The sequence below is a fragment of the Sardina pilchardus genome, chromosome 13 (assembly GCF_963854185.1).
Source record: "Sardina pilchardus chromosome 13, fSarPil1.1, whole genome shotgun sequence".
NCBI lineage: Eukaryota > Metazoa > Chordata > Actinopteri > Clupeiformes > Clupeidae > Sardina > Sardina pilchardus.
The window spans coordinates 31,098,058-31,113,591 of record NC_085006.1 but is presented as its reverse complement, the minus strand read 5'-3'; the positions used below and the strand labels follow the sequence as shown (position 1 = coordinate 31,113,591).

Genomic DNA, 15,534 nt, shown 5'->3' with positions numbered 1-15,534 from the left:
TGTCTCTAATGTACAGTAGCCTATGTGCTTGGTTTTAAAGGTTGAAATGGTCACCAGCACTAAAATATCTACAAGTAAGACATGAATTGGACCAATCAAGTACCATGTTGCAGCTTGAATGAGAACCTACCACTCCCTTTCCTTATGTAACATGATGACGTGTTCATAAGGTATAGAATCCACAGGTGGTCCTTCAGAATTCTCAGTTCTGTAGTTTAATGGTTTCCCCCAGAAATTCTGTTTGCAAATACTATTGTCACTCATTTGCTTTGTGTGTATAGGGAGCAGGATAGCAATGACCCAAAACTGCTGACTTTTCACTAATCAGGGGATGCCACTGTCATCAATAGAGGCCAAAGTTTACCGCAAGCTAGAAGTGAAATCTGTCTTTGTTTGGGCATAACCATTCATCACTGGGTCGTGAATAGCAGCTGTCACGGTAACTTCTCCATACTGCAGAAGCCAAGGGAGCAAACAAAGTTAGCACGAAATTAAATTCATTCATCACCTCACTTTTCTATTGTCCTCTGAAACTAATTGGGAGTAATCGCAAGGGTTTTTAATGACTTTCTGTCTGATGGTCCCATAGCATGTGTTTTTTTGTGTGTGGCTTGTGTGCGGCAAAGCTGTTTACATCTCCGCGGGGACATCCAATCTGCTTCCATCTGGCGTCTCGCATCACGATTGGGTGTAACCAATCAGAGACGACAGCTGGCTGCCACCGCCAAGCTTGTGTGCGGAGTTCGGCACACAGGAAGTGCGGAGAGGGCCAGAAGAGTTCTCTCGCCGTTACTGTCACAGAACTAGACAAAGATAACTGGATTTTAGTTATTTGTTTTCTGTTTCTGTTTTATCGACCCACTTCCGACGTGTTGCAAACCGGAGCCAAGTAAAAGGTAAACTTAGAGAGCATCACTTTATCTCAGTGAAACTAGTAGAATGGGGCTGTTTGCTCCACTAACATGAATGATGTTAATTTTAGTGCCTTGCTTGTGTCAGCTTGTTAGCCCGAGCCCAAAATGGCAATATTGACCTGACCGCAGTCGTAGACAGGTTAAAATAATATTTACTTGTAAGGAAAACTTCTGGAAAGTAGCTTCCACAACTTAAAAATGAGCAGTACGTTTGTCCTTGGTCGCAGGATTTACTTCTAGATGAGTTGTTAACGCAGCTATTATTGCACTTGGGGAATATGGAAAAATGTCAATTGGCCGATGGGTGAAAATTCCACTGGCTATCATTGTAATGCTAGCTAGCTATCGAATGGCTAACTCGCACCAATCTATCGTTTCTTCAGTTCTTTGCATGAACATTATTGTATATTAACATGATGATTGCTAGTTTAATGTGTTGGTCTGCTGACATCATGTATCTTGAAAGCGGTCTTGTGGTATTATTAGTCGGAAATGTGTTCCTAGTGTTCATTCCCTTTTTTAGCTAGCTGTTGATAAAGGAATAACGTTATGGTAAAGGTTTGTCGCACCCTTTATCGTTGTCGGTCATTCCGAAACCAAGCTTTACAATATGTTCGTGCCGGGCGTTGTTCTTCGTAAACTTTTTTTTTTTTTACTGTGTGCACATTTCCGCCGTGTTGATTACACGCCTCTGTGTTAGACCGAACAAGACGACCCACAATACCAGAATTATCCCTGTTGACTAGATTGTGATCTGTGTGGCTTAATGGACACGATCCTTCACCAGCTTTCATGTCAACGTCTTAAATTGTAAATGGACCGTTTGATGTAAACAGCCAATTAATGCAGATGCCCATGGCAGAGTAAAAATAAACGCACACCACTTGCCTTCCACACTGGTATGGCAGTCTATTGCATCGCCTGAGTGCAAGTTCCCAGCTAATAATATTCCATGCAGCGCTTAACTTTTGGTCGATGCATTGTTGGAACACTATTTGCTGTAATTATTATTTGCACGCAATAGGCTACGTATACACTGAGGTAAAAGTCTGGGACAAATGCCTTTGACAATTGATTGATGTGGTGTCATAAGAGTGCGACTTGGACCCTGGGAGAAAGGGAGTTGGGTTGCTCTGTGGTTGGGTGGGTATGTCAAGGTGAGTCCCACTACAAAAGGAGTCAACTCCCATACATGTCTTCTGGTGTGTGTGGTGGGCTCGTCTGGTGTTTGGTGTTCACGCCTTTATGAGAGCGCTTGTGTCGGGACTGGAGATCCAGCCTCCAGCCCCTCCGCCTGTCTGGCGTGTGAAACTTGGGGTCATGTTGTGGTGGCTTTGTGCTCAGAGATGGGTGCAGGGTTGGCCTGTGAGAAGAGGAGCTGAGGGATGCTGTTGTGCAGATGATCTCAAAACCACAGCGTGCTGCAGCGCCGTGCGCTCATTTGCAACCTCCTGGTTGCCTCATCTCATCTCATCGCATCTCTCTGTCCTGTTTGTGTTGGAGCCAACAGCTGGACTTCCCATTGCTCAAAAAAAAAAAAAACCCTCCCAACTTGTTGGACTAAAAAAAGATTAGCCAATTCTGTCCAAGTTCACGGAGCAGAAGTCATGTAATCATACTGTTGCAGGGGCAGGACGGGTGGATGTGGTGCTGGAGGGTGCTTCCTCTTTCTTCCAATAGAACTAGCGTTGCCAAAATGATACCACTCCTCTCTCCCTGCAGTGTTGCACATGAGCATTCTCTGACCATCAAGTCTACAGAGGCTTTCTCTCTGCAATGTACAGGGGCCATTCTCTGTACAAAAAAATGCACAACATTCATTCTGCAAGAGTCTACACAGGCATTCTCTCTGAAAAATTCTATGGAATCATTTTTCTCTGCAATATTCTACAGATGCATTCTCTGCCAAATTCTATAGAATCATCTTTCTCTGCAAAATTCTACAGATGCATTTTTACAGCAGCATTTCCTCAGCACCTCCTGCTCTATGCAGACTGTAGCCAGTGCAGGCAGAGCTGGGAGTGTGCTGTTGATGTGGTCGCAGGAGGCTGGCTGTTTTTTGGTGTGGTGAGGCAGTCCATGAGGGGTTACCGGGTTGGTGTTGGCTTACTGTACTGAGACTGGGGAGAGCAGCCTGTCAGATTTGAGGGAGACATCTGTTGTTCCCGTACACAACACACACAGCCTGGACCTTTAATCCACCCAGTCGGTGGGAGTGGTGGTGGGGGGGGGGGGGGGGGGGGGGGGGTCTAGGCACTCAGTCACCCATAAGGTCAGTGCCTGTGTGACAGGTGTGTGTCCCCCCTCACCCACCCACCCTGGTATTTTGCCACTACAGGGTAGAGGCAAGTGTGACAAGTGGCAGAAAGAGTGGTTTTGCTGTCCATGAAAAAGTGTGTGTGTGTGTGTGTGTGTGTATGTGTGTATGTGTGTGTGTTGTGTGTGTTGTGTGTGTGTGTGTGTGTGTGTGTGTTTATAACCTTGCCCATGGTTGTACTTTGTGCAGCCATGTGGTGGTATCTCAGTGCCAGTGTTGGGAGAGGCAGATGAAGGCTGTAGTCTTGAGTCAGCACTCTCTGTTCCTGCTGCTCTGGCCATTTCATGAGAACAACGCACCCTACTTTGTGTGTGTGTGTGCGTGCACAACCTGTGGTTAGGATCATGGCTGAGGTGGTACACACACAGGTGCACATACCAGTGTGTGTGTGTGTGTGTGTGTGTGTGTGTGTGTGCGTGTGTGTGTGTGTGTGTGTGTGTGGCTGCCTGTCACCATTTGGCGCCACTTTCCCAGCTGTCAGGCATGCAGAGCACGTTCCACTGTCACTAGTGTAGAGTGTCCCACGAGAGAAGGGCGCACATACGTTACACACAGCAGGCACTCAGCACACACACACACACACACACACACACACACACACACACACACAGAGTAGTTGCCTACACGCTGAGCTAGGGTGTGTGTGTATGTGTGTGTGTGTGTAGTGTGCACGTGTATGTGCATTTGTGTGCACTTGTTCTTATTTGTGTGAACACAACGTGTGTGCGTGTGTCTGATTGACTGTGTGTGTGTGTGTGTGTGTGTGTCTCACGTTTCTTTGGCCACCCCGGCAATCTGGCCTCCTGTTGCTCCACTGCACTCTCTCTTCCCAGAAGCAGAACTCCCAGCATCAGGTTCCCTGATTGCTCAAACCCACTGACGCAGTGTGTGTGTGTGTGTGTGTGTGTGTGTACGTGTGTGCATGCATGCGTTAGTATAGAAATCTTCCCATTATTTCGCAGAGATTAAAGTGTTGTTTATCAGCAGTAGGGCTACAGTACGTATGTAGTCAGCCGCAGGTCAGCCGTGGAGACCTCTGTTTGCTTTGTCGGACGGCAGGCTACAGACAACGCTCCAAACCTCTGGCTTTTGGCTCTGCAACACACACACACACACACACACACACTGGCTCCTTAAAAGGGCCGAGAAGTGAATCTGGTGCTGGGCTGTAAGAAATGCCACTCCTGCAACACCACACTTGTTATTCCTTTCACCAGCCCTCCCTGACGTAGCCTGGTGGCTGTGGTTTCTGTCACTGTACTCTCTCTGTGTGTGTGTGTGTGTGTGTGTGTGGGTGTGTGTGTGTGTGTGTGGGTCTGTGTCTGTGGGTTTGTGTGTCTCTAAAGAGAGAACCTGCAAGGCAAGACAGGGAAATGTGTGTGTGTGTGTGTATGTGTCATTGTGAGCTTTAACTAATGTGTGACTTTTCCGTAGAAGACAGGAAATGTTGTCATGTTGTCAGATGTCAGGCTGTTGGGCTCATGTGTCCATCATAACACAGAGTCTTATTGACTGATGTATGACGCAGCACACACGCCTGGATGCATCCCATAGTAAGCACTAAGCAACGCAGAGTCGCTCCATCATCACTGATCGACACACATAACGATGAACTGAGTTCAACTGGCCAGAAATAGGTGGGCTCAACTCTGCGTAAAAGATAGCGTTTTGGGTGCGTAAACAAGGACACTAAGTCCAACTGACATGTCGTATGGAGCTGCCTGTAGCGTTAAATACGCCCTGGTGCTTATCATTGGCAAATGAGCTCCAGTGATGTCCTTCCTGAGCCACCGATAGCATTGCAAAGCGAGTTCAAGTGAATGGATAGGCCCCCACTGAGAAGCACATGAGCTTAGCGTTAGCCTTAGCATGTCCTGTAGCGCTGCACGGCCAGGCTGCTGGTTACAGTCACCCACTGGAGCCCTGTGCGCGGAGTGCGCCTCTCTTCCCCAGCATACAGTACAGGCGCTCCTGTTCCAGTAAGCGCGCGCGTGTGCGTGTGTGCGTGTGTGTGTGTGTGTGTGTGTGTGTGTGTGTGTTTCAGTGAGCGGGTGTGTGTGTGTTTCAGTGAGCGGGTGTGGTTTAGACCTGCCATGAGTCACGTTCCCCTGACGCGCCAAGCGCGAAAGCCTTCTGCAGAGATGCTCACACACGCACAAACACACTCCGGCACGCACTCACACACTCACACTTGGTCTTCGTGGTTCCATTCTAATTCCTGGAGCTGTATGTATACGTGTGTGTGTGTGTATGTGTATGTGTATGTGTGTGCGCGCCTGAGTGCTGAGCCCATACAGTATGTAGACCCCACATGTAGATCAAGGAAAGAACAAAAAAAAAACATGCAATTACCAGAATCCTTTATTTGATAAGTTTGTCCCCTCTCCCCCTCTCCCCCTCTCCCCCTCTTCCCCTCTTCCCCTCTTCCCCTCTCTCCATCTCCTCCTCCTCCTCCTCCTCCTCCTCCTCCTCCTCCTCCTCGTCTCCTCGTCTCACCCCAGTTAAGCTAGCACCAGCGCCGCTAGCATGGCACATGAGCACTGGGATGCCTATAGAATAGATGTATAGGATGCTGCCGTGCCGACACACGCACCACACGCTCCATAATTCAGCAGCAGGCACAGCGGTGCAGCGTAGAGTGGTGGCCATGATGGGCACACGCATATTATGGGATGCAGTGAGACCGAGAGAGAGACCGAGAGAGAGAAAGATGACTTGTCTGTTGTTATGTCCATGTCTCATACTTGTATGTTCAATGTATGTATTTATTGCTTTGGCAATACAAATGTCGAGCTTTGTCAGGCCAATGAACCACTTTTGAATTGAATTGAATGGAGATAGAGAAAGAGAAAGACACCGAAGAAATGGAGAGAACAGAGTGAAGGAGAGACAGAAAGAGAAAGATAGAGACAGAATGAGTTGTAGAGAGATGGAGTGAGAGAGACACACCGAGAGAGAAAGAGAAAGGAACATATCAACATAAAGAGTTATAGATGGAGTGAGTGAGAGAGAAATGGATAGAAAGAAAAGGAGAGAGAGGAGAGGTCTGTGTGTGTGTCTGTGTGTGTGTGTGTGTGTGTGTGTGTGTGTGTGTGTGTGTGTGTGTGTGTGTTCCAGTGCTGTGACCTTGTTCCTGCAGGGCCGCTGTAGGCTGCCTGCCACCACGACAGATGGTGACGGAGGGAAGCAGAGGGTGGGGTGGGAAGGGGCGAGGTGTGTGTGTGTGTGTGTGTGTGTGTGTAGGGAGGGGGTCGCTGGTCACACAGTGCAGCGTGGGTCTCAGCTCTGCCTCGTTGAGTAGACGGTCACCAACCCCCCACCAGCCTCTTTCTTCACCCTCTCTTCTCTTCTCTTCTCTTCTCTGCATCTCTCTCATCTCCTTGTTTTTCCTTCTCTCCTCCCCCTCTCTCTCCCTCTTTCCTTCCCCTCTCCCTCTCTCCCTCTCTCCTCTCTCCTCCTCCTCTCTCTCTCTCTCCATCGTCCTCCTCTCTCCTCCTGGCTTGGCTCAGTGTGGTGCTGTTGGGCCTCCATCCCCCTCTGCTGGTCCATTGTCCTGCTGGGCCTGTGTGCTCCTGCACCCGAGCCGGAACCAGGCCTTCCAGGTCACCGACCTTCAGCTGGAGAGACGAGAGACAGACGACAGAGAGGGAGAGAGACAGACAGAGAGAGGGAGACAGACAGACAGACAGACAGAGAGAGGGAGACAGACAGAGAGAGGGAGACAGACAGAGAGAGAGAGACAGACAGAGAGACAGACAGACAGACAGAGAGAGGGAGACAGACAGACAGAGAGACAGACAGAGAGCCCAAAGAGAGAGACGATTGAGAGAGATGAGAGAGACAGAGAGACAGACGGAGAGACAGACGGAGAGACAGACGGAGAGACAGACGGAGAGACAGACGGAGAGACAGACGGAGAGACAGACGGAGAGACAGACAGAGAGACAGACAGAGAGACAGACAGAGAGACAGACAGAGAGACAGACAGAGAGAGACGGTTGAGAGAGATGAGAGACTACAGAGAGAAAGTGGACAGGAGCACATGGAGTGGAGGAAAACAAGATAATATAATAGAACTGAAGAGAGAGGAGAGAGGAGAGGGTTAAAGTGGGGGTGGAGGAGTGGTCTGGCCAGAGAAAGAAAGGAAGAGAGGGAGGGAGGGAGGGAGGGAGGGAGGAGGGAGGAGGGACGGGCGGGCGGGCGGCTGCGACAGCGACCGGAGGAATTTGGTGGCTCTGAGCCAGAGAAGGATGACGGCCACTGTGACGTTCTGAGTAGAACTCTCACACGCAGTAGGGGGAGGTGTGTGTGTGTGTGTGTGTGTGTCTGTGTGTGTGAGAGGGTGGCGTGTGTGTGGCAGCATCTTTATGAGGCCATGTTTGTGTTGATTGGCTACATAGTGAAATATATCGGCAACATGGTGAAATACACCCTCCTCACACATGTATCATCCAACACACACACACACACAGACAGGACTAGGACTGAAAGATTAATCAATTCTTAATCGATATCACAAGGCTGCAATTAGTCATGCAGCTCGCCACAGTCCCACTCTCCTATCATACATGAGACCAGCCGACCAATCACAAGTGCTGTGCTCCTCATCCATGAGACTAGATGACCAATCACAAGTGTTGTGCTCCTTATACATGAGACTAGATGACCAATCACAAGTGGCCCGACTCCGAGACATGTGGATGGCATCTGCATGTTCTCTCTCTCATCCTTGGCTGGCAGATAGAGCAGGTCATAAAGTTCAAGTGATATGTAGTCAAGAGAATACTGAGCTCAAGTTTGACTTTTAAAGATGGTCTATCACATCACAGATATGTCCCCCAAGTGGTTCTGACTCGGGAGAGGGGTGTGTTGACGATTTGCATGACGTGTGGAGCTTGACCTGCGCTGCGCAATGGATTATGGGATATCTGAGGCCAAAAAAGATGCATCGATGCACGCTTGGAAATCACGCCAAACGAAGTACCCAACTAGTGAGAGCGCTTGACTTTCGGACAGTCTATTCTGACGTAACTTCCGGAAAATGCACACTGCCCAGCGTGCACGCTTGACTTCTGGACATAGCCCCTGTTCCACTGAGATCGGTGTCACACCTAAATGGTCCCCTGTGTCACTCATATTTAATCTCTCATTTTTCACCCCATCACTCTCTCTCACTCACTCTTTCAAATTCAAATTCAAATATGCTTTATTGGCATGACAGACCATATGCATTGCTCTCTCTCTCACTCTCTCACTCTCTCACTCACTCTCTCACTCACTCACTCACTCACTCACTCACTCACTCACTCACACACTCACACACTCACTCACTCACTCTCTCTCTCTCTCTCTCTCTGTCTCCCTCTCACTCACTCTCTCTCTCCCTCTCATTCACTCTCTCTCTCCCTCAAATTCAAATTCAAATTCAAATTCAAATTCAAAAGTTGCTTTACAATTGGTACATGTAAAGGTAAGACATAACAACAATTACAGAGACAAAACATATGCATATACTTTAAACTGATATAGACATCTTCTCCCCCTCTCTCTCTCGGTGTCGGTTAGTGCCATTTACATGTTACTGCTCCCAGCTGCTGCTCGAGGTGTTTTGGTGTTGTTGGAGTTGAACGCTTCACGGTGCCTCACACCAACCGGCTGCTCGCTTGAAGCGTTGAACCGAGCACTCTACAATAACACAAGGTGTTGAAGTGTGTGTGTGTGTGTGTGTGTGTGTGTGTGTGTGTGTGTGTGTGTGTGTGTGTGTGTGTGTGTGTGTGTGTGTGTGTGTGTGTGTGTGTGTGTGTGTGTGTGTGTGTGTGTGTGTGTGTGTGTGTGTGTGTGTGTGTGTGTGTGTGTGTGTGTGTGCGCTCTTGACTGTGATATCCAAACATCTTTTGCCGTTAGTTCCGAGTGTTTTGGTGAGAATGAGTGACTCAGTGCTGTAGCACGTTTCCTGTGCTAGCGATGTTAGGCTACGTGATTTAGTGTGTGTGTGTGTGTGTGCTACCTATGTTAGGCTACGTGATTTAGTATGTGTGTGTGTGTGCTAGCTATGTTAGGCTACGTGATTTAGTGGTGATTTAATGCCTTCCACCCCCCCTTGCTCAGAATGACCTACAACGAGCCTCTAACCTCCCAAGTCAGCCACACACACACACACACACTCACTAGCTCACTGTTGCTCTAACTTTCTCTGTCTTTGTCACAGACTCACACACTCACACACATAGACAGAGACACACTCAAACACACACTCTTTTTCACTTGCTTACTGGCACACACATGCTTGCTCTCTCACTAGTCAGACACACACACACACACACACACTCTCTCTCTTGCCCAGCTGTATGAGCAGCAGTAGTAGTAGTCTCGGTGTGTGAGTGTGTGTTAATGGTGTCATGTCGCTCTCCAGGCCTCTGCTTAGAGCTGATGACCACTGCTGAGAGAGAGAGAGAGAGAGAAGGAAAGAGAATGGAGGAGAGAGAGAGAAAGAAGGAGAGAGAGAAAGAAGGAAAGAGAATGAGGGAGAGAGCGAGTGAGAGAGTGAGTGAAGGGGAAAGAATGGAGAGAATAAGAGAGACCTCCAGCTTCTTTGAAGCTTCTGTGGCTCTTGTGCTCTGCCACACACACCCCCTCTCCACCCAGCCCTCACCCCCCCCCACACACACACACACACACACACACACACACACACACACTCACACACACACACACACACCAGGCCTCAGCCAGCGGGACAAAAGGCCATTATGTGGAGCACAGGCCCAGGCGGCGGGGGGTTATTATGGGATGGGGGGAGTGGGTGGCCGGCTCCTGCTCCTGCTCCCTTCATTGATGTATTGTGTGTGTGTGTGTGTGTGTGTGTGTGTGTGTGTGTGTGTGTGTGTGTGTGTGTGTGTGTGTGTGTGTGTGTGTGTGTGTGTGTGTGTGTGTGTGTGTGTGTGTGTGAGGGGGGACCTCTTCCCCAGCTCCATGGTCCAGGCTCGCCAGCTGGCCCCTTTACGGCCTTCCCAGACTCCTGGCTACACACACACACACACACAAACACACACACACACACACACACAGTCTATGCACAGGCCCACACGTCTTGTGCACACTCCTCTAGTCCTCCATCTCCTCCTCACTACTTTGGAGACACACACATTCAAGTAGGCATTAAGTACACAGACACACACACACACACACACACACACACACACACACACATAGACACACTTTACCAATCATTTAAATAAACTCTTACACACTTACACACTCCATAAAGTATGAAAAACACACACAAATAAATGCACACACACACACTTATAAACACACACACACACACACACACACTTAAAGATGGGCAGTAGTAGCAGTGAGGTGACAGTGAGCTGGCCAGTGTGTGTGTGAGTGAGCGAGACAGAGACAGAGACATGCTGACACACACTCAGGACACACTCTTAAATCAATTTGGGGGCCACGGCGTCCACACACACACAAAGGCCGGCTGACAGCCGAGCAGCGCAGGACAGGGGAGATGGTCAGCACTCTGACCCCGGGGATGATAATGGCACACACACACACACACACACACACACACACACACACACACACACACACACACACACACACACACACACACACACGGGAATGATAATGGCATCTCTTCCCATCAGTGCATCAGCATCACACAGGCTTCAAAGACACACACACACACACACACAGACACACACACACACACACAGACACGCCGGCGCTAAGCAGCACCGGAGATCCCATAGCTGACAGGTTGGATGGCGTATCTATGGTAACGGGACAGATAGTTTCTGCATTATTAGAGCTCACTTAAGAAGGTGTCGGTACAAGATAGGAGTGTGTGAACGAGTGTGTGTGTCGATAGTATACAGGCTAGGAGTCTGTGAAGGAGTGTGTGCGTCGGTACAAGCTAGGAGTGTGTGCGTCGGTACAAGCTAGGAGTGTGTGCGTCGGTACAAGCTAGGAGTGTGTAATGGTGTCTGAACAGAGTGTGTGAAGGAGTGTGTGACATAGCAGAAGAACTTTCAGCGGTTTGGATAGGCCTGCTGTTGGGGTGCTTCCCAGAGATCGGATTTAGTTTGGGATGCCGTTGTTTTGGGGATTTGACATGTTTACTTTCTTTTTACTTTCTTTTTGGTCAGCGTTCCCTTTTTATCTCCCATTGTGTGTGTGTGTGTGTGTGTGTGTGTGTGTGTGTGGGGGGGGGGGTGTCGGCGGTTGAAGGCCTTCCTCTTTGCGCTAGATTGTGGTGGTAATGTTGATCCTGAATGAAACTCTGTTAATGATTATTTGTAGCAGTATTTATGCTACTGCGTGTGTGTGTGTGTGTGTGTGTGTGTGTGTGTGTGTGCAGACTACCGTGAGAGTCCCAGCTTGCTGTTGGTTTATGTGTGTGTGTGTGTGTGTGTAGGCTAGTACCATGAGAGTGTGTGTGTATGTATGTATGTATGTGTGATGAGAGTCCCAGTCTGTCGTTTGGGTGTGTGTGTGTAGGCTAGTACCATGTGTGTGTGTTATGTACAGACTACCGTGAGAGTCCCAGCCTGCTGTTGGTGTGTGTGTGTAGGCTAGTACCATGTGAGTGTGTGTGTGTGTTTGTACAGACTACCATGAGAGTCCCAGTCTGCCGTTAGGGTGTGTGTGTGTGTGTGTGTGTGTGTGTGTGTGTGTGTGTGTGTGTGTGTGTGTGTGTGTGTGTGTGTGCGGTGCTGGGCAGGTTGAGGCAGGCGGAGAGGAGTGGGTCTCTGAGAGGAGAGGCAGGGCAGGGTGCAGCGGCGAGCGCTCAACAGACGGCCAGCCACCTCTGGAATGCCACTGGGTGTGTGTGTGTGTGTGTGTTGAGTGAAGTAGGTCAGACCGGTGTGTCTGAGGAATGCCAAAACTCTCTGGGGTAACCTGTCATCTCAGGTGTGTTAGTGTGTGTGTGTGTGTGTGTGTGCGTGTGTGGTGGATGAGTGTGTTTGTGTGTGCCAAGGCATTGTTTCGGGGTGTGTTTCCGAGAGAGGTAAATGGCGCGAATCGTGTTGTTATTTAACATCCTGTATTTGCCATTTGATCCTTTATGTTTGAGTCAAATGAGTCACACTGCTGCGTGGCTGCGTGCGTGCGTGCGTGCGTGCGTGCGTGCGTGCGTGCGTGCGTGCGTGCGTGCGCTGAAGAGTGAAAGATGGAGAGCGGATCTGCTCTCCTTGAGTGCATGCTGCTATAGAGCTGAGAGAGTCTGAACACACCCATGGGGGGTCCAGCCACACAGAAAAGAAGAGGAGGAGAGAGGGGGGGGGGGGGGCAGGGAGAGAGGAAGCCAGTGGGGGGTGAACCTCCCCACTCCAACCAGTGTCCTCAGTATGCCCCCCAGCCCCCCCCCCCCCCCAACACTCACACTCGCGCGCACACACACACATGCACACACACTCACTCGCTCACGCTCACGCTCACACTCATAGACAGACAGGCTGTGCTGATGATGGGTAGATGTGTGTGTGTGCGTGACTGCAGAAAGATGTTTCAGGCAAAACATACTCTTGCTGACCATGCTCTGTGTGTGTGAGGGACAGAGACCAAAAACCCATACTGTACCATTGTTCTTAACTGGTCCTGTGTGTGTGTGTGTGTGTGTGTGTCTACGTCTACAGGAGGTCTGCTGGGAAGCTGAAGTCCAGTCTTGGGTCTGAAGCGAGGAGCTTCCCTTCACTCTCTCAATATGATGGCCAACACTGTGAGTACTGACCTACATCTCAACCCTGTGTGTTTGTGTGTGTGTGTGTGAGAGAATGTGTGTGTGTTAGGGATGTTAACCGGTGACTGTTTGACCGATGGTTGACCGTATCCACGTTAGCCGACCAAAGTTGTCGCTAGTCGGTTAAGAATGTGTGTGTGTGTGTCGGGAGGGTTTAAAAGGAGACTGATTCGATCTCTCCCATGACATTCTATGGTCTAATGTGTGTTAAATGTGACTCAGAACTATTGCCGCTGTAGAGAAATAAAGGGTGAAGTATGGTGTGTGTGTGTGTGTGTGTGTGTGTGTGTGTGTGTGTGTGTGTGTGTGTGTGTGTGTGTGTGTGTGTGTGTGTGTGTGTGTGTGTGTGTGTGTGTGTGTGTGTGTGTGTGTGTGTGTGTGTGTGTGTGTGTGTGTGTGTGTGTGTGTGTGTGTGTGTGTGTGTGTGTGTGTGTGTGTGTGTGTGTGTGTCTGAGAGTAGGCTGGCTCTCACACTCTTCATTATTCATCAGCCTTCAGTGTGTATTTATTGCATATGTTCTCTCTCTCTCTCTCTCACACACACACACACACACACACACACACACTCTGAGTTCCTCTACGTGCATTAGCGTCTATGATGATAAATGCAGTCTGGCCAGCTAAGACCGCATCAGAAGGACAAATGGACTCTCACTTCCCCTCTCTCCATCTCTCGTTCTCCACAGCAGGCTTTCCTATATTAATATACATACACATTCTCTCTTCTCTCTATATACACACACACACACACACACACACACACACACACTGCATTCTCCATAGCATAGATCTTCTCTGCAGCCCAGGAGGACTTTGGCAGAGTGCCTATGTGCCCAAATGATGCTAGAAAAGCATTTAGACAACATATCAGTGTGAATGTAGTTTAGTGTGTGTGTGTGTGTGTGTGTGTGTCTCTGTCTGTGTGTGTGTGACAGAAGCTCTCGTTGAGTAGTGTGAATATACACAGTGTGAATAAAACACTGTTTTAAAGTGTTGCTGAGACTAGTCGCCTAATCCCTGTGAACCCCCAGGGGAGAGCCTATGTAGTATATATATGTGTGTGTGTGTGTGTGTGTGTGTGTGTGTGTGTGTAATAAATACACACCCCTTCCAGTCTGTCTCTGTTAATTGCGTGGGCGGTATGTTCTGTTCTTCCTGTTTTGTGTGTGTGTGTGTGTGTGTTTGTGTTGAGGTTTTATCGTCCCTTCCCCCTTCATTTTAGATCATCCTTCATAAGTCTGCACCTCCATAAGGTCAGGAATAGGAGTAATCCTCGACACACACACACACACACACACACACACACACACACACACACACACACTGCCAATGTCATAATGCCCAGCCACACTGCAGACAGGCTCAACGTTATTGTTTACATTGACAAAAAACTAGACTTCTACCAATGAGATAGCAACACACCTGGGCAACAAACACACACACACACACACACACACACACACACACACTCAATCACTCATACACACACACACACACACACACACACACACACACACACACACACACACACTCAATCACTCATACATACACACACACACACACACACACACACACACACACACACACACACACACACACACACACTCAATCACTCATACATGCACACATACACACACACACACACACACACTCACTCATACATGCACACAAACACACCTTCTCAAAGCAGGTGTTTGAAGTTGCTCTACCACTGTTATGTGGGTTGTTCAGGTTGGTGCTCTTTGTGAGCCCTGCAGACGGGTTCTGTGTCCTCAACAAAAGGCCCGATTACTCGGAGATCCTCCATCTGATTAAAGGACACACACACACACACACACACACACACACACACACACACACACACACACATACACACACACACACGCACAGAGAGATAGATAGATACTGTGAAGAAAACTGTCTTGTGCTATCAGGGAAAGATTTGAATGTAGACTTATTAGGACCATTGTGTACACTGTAGATGATTGGCCAAGAGAACTAGGAGTCCTGCTGTAGAAATGAAGATCCTTTGGTCTGTTTTTGGAGCTGTGCTCCATTCTCTGCCGTACTGAAATAACTGAAATAAGTGCTGCAAGCTGTGGCGCTTTGAAGCTGACCCGGAGCAGTGAGCTGCCTGCTCAACAGCGGCGCTCGGGGAGCACTGAGGGTTAGAGTTGGGTGCCTTGCTCAAGGGCACTTCAGCCATGGACTAGTCGGGGAACCCTCCGGTTACAAGCTCACAGCCCTAACCAGTAGGCCACGGTAGGCTGCCCCTTGCCCGAGCCCAGTGGATTCCGCTTAATACACCAGGAGAGCACGGAGAGCGTAGGCACGGAGAGCCTAGACACGGAGAGCGTAGACTTTGGGATTCAGGGAGCGTAGGCACGGAGAGCCTAGACACGGAGAGCGTAGACTTTGGGATTCAGGGAGCGTAGGCACGGAGAGCGTAGACACGGAGAGCGTAGACTTTGGGACTCAGGGAGCGTAGACACGGAGAGCGTAGACACGGAGAGCGTAGACACGGAGAGCGTAGACTTTGGGACTCAGGG

General features: G+C 49.3%; 1 protein-coding gene across 4 annotated transcripts in view; it reads left to right on the top strand.

The window, feature by feature from the left end:
- Window positions 1-757: 757 nt before the first annotated feature.
- tfdp2 (transcription factor Dp-2) overlaps window positions 758-15,534 on the top strand; it is a 64,626-nt gene continuing 49,849 nt past the window's right edge. For all 4 annotated transcript variants that reach the window (XM_062553368.1, XM_062553366.1, XM_062553367.1 and 1 more), the window contains exons 1-2: window positions 758-896; window positions 12,882-12,964. In XM_062553368.1, coding sequence (XP_062409352.1) covers window positions 12,950-12,964 — 15 coding nt within the window. In that variant the 5' untranslated portion in view covers window positions 758-896; window positions 12,882-12,949. The remainder of the gene's footprint in view (window positions 897-12,881; window positions 12,965-15,534) is intronic.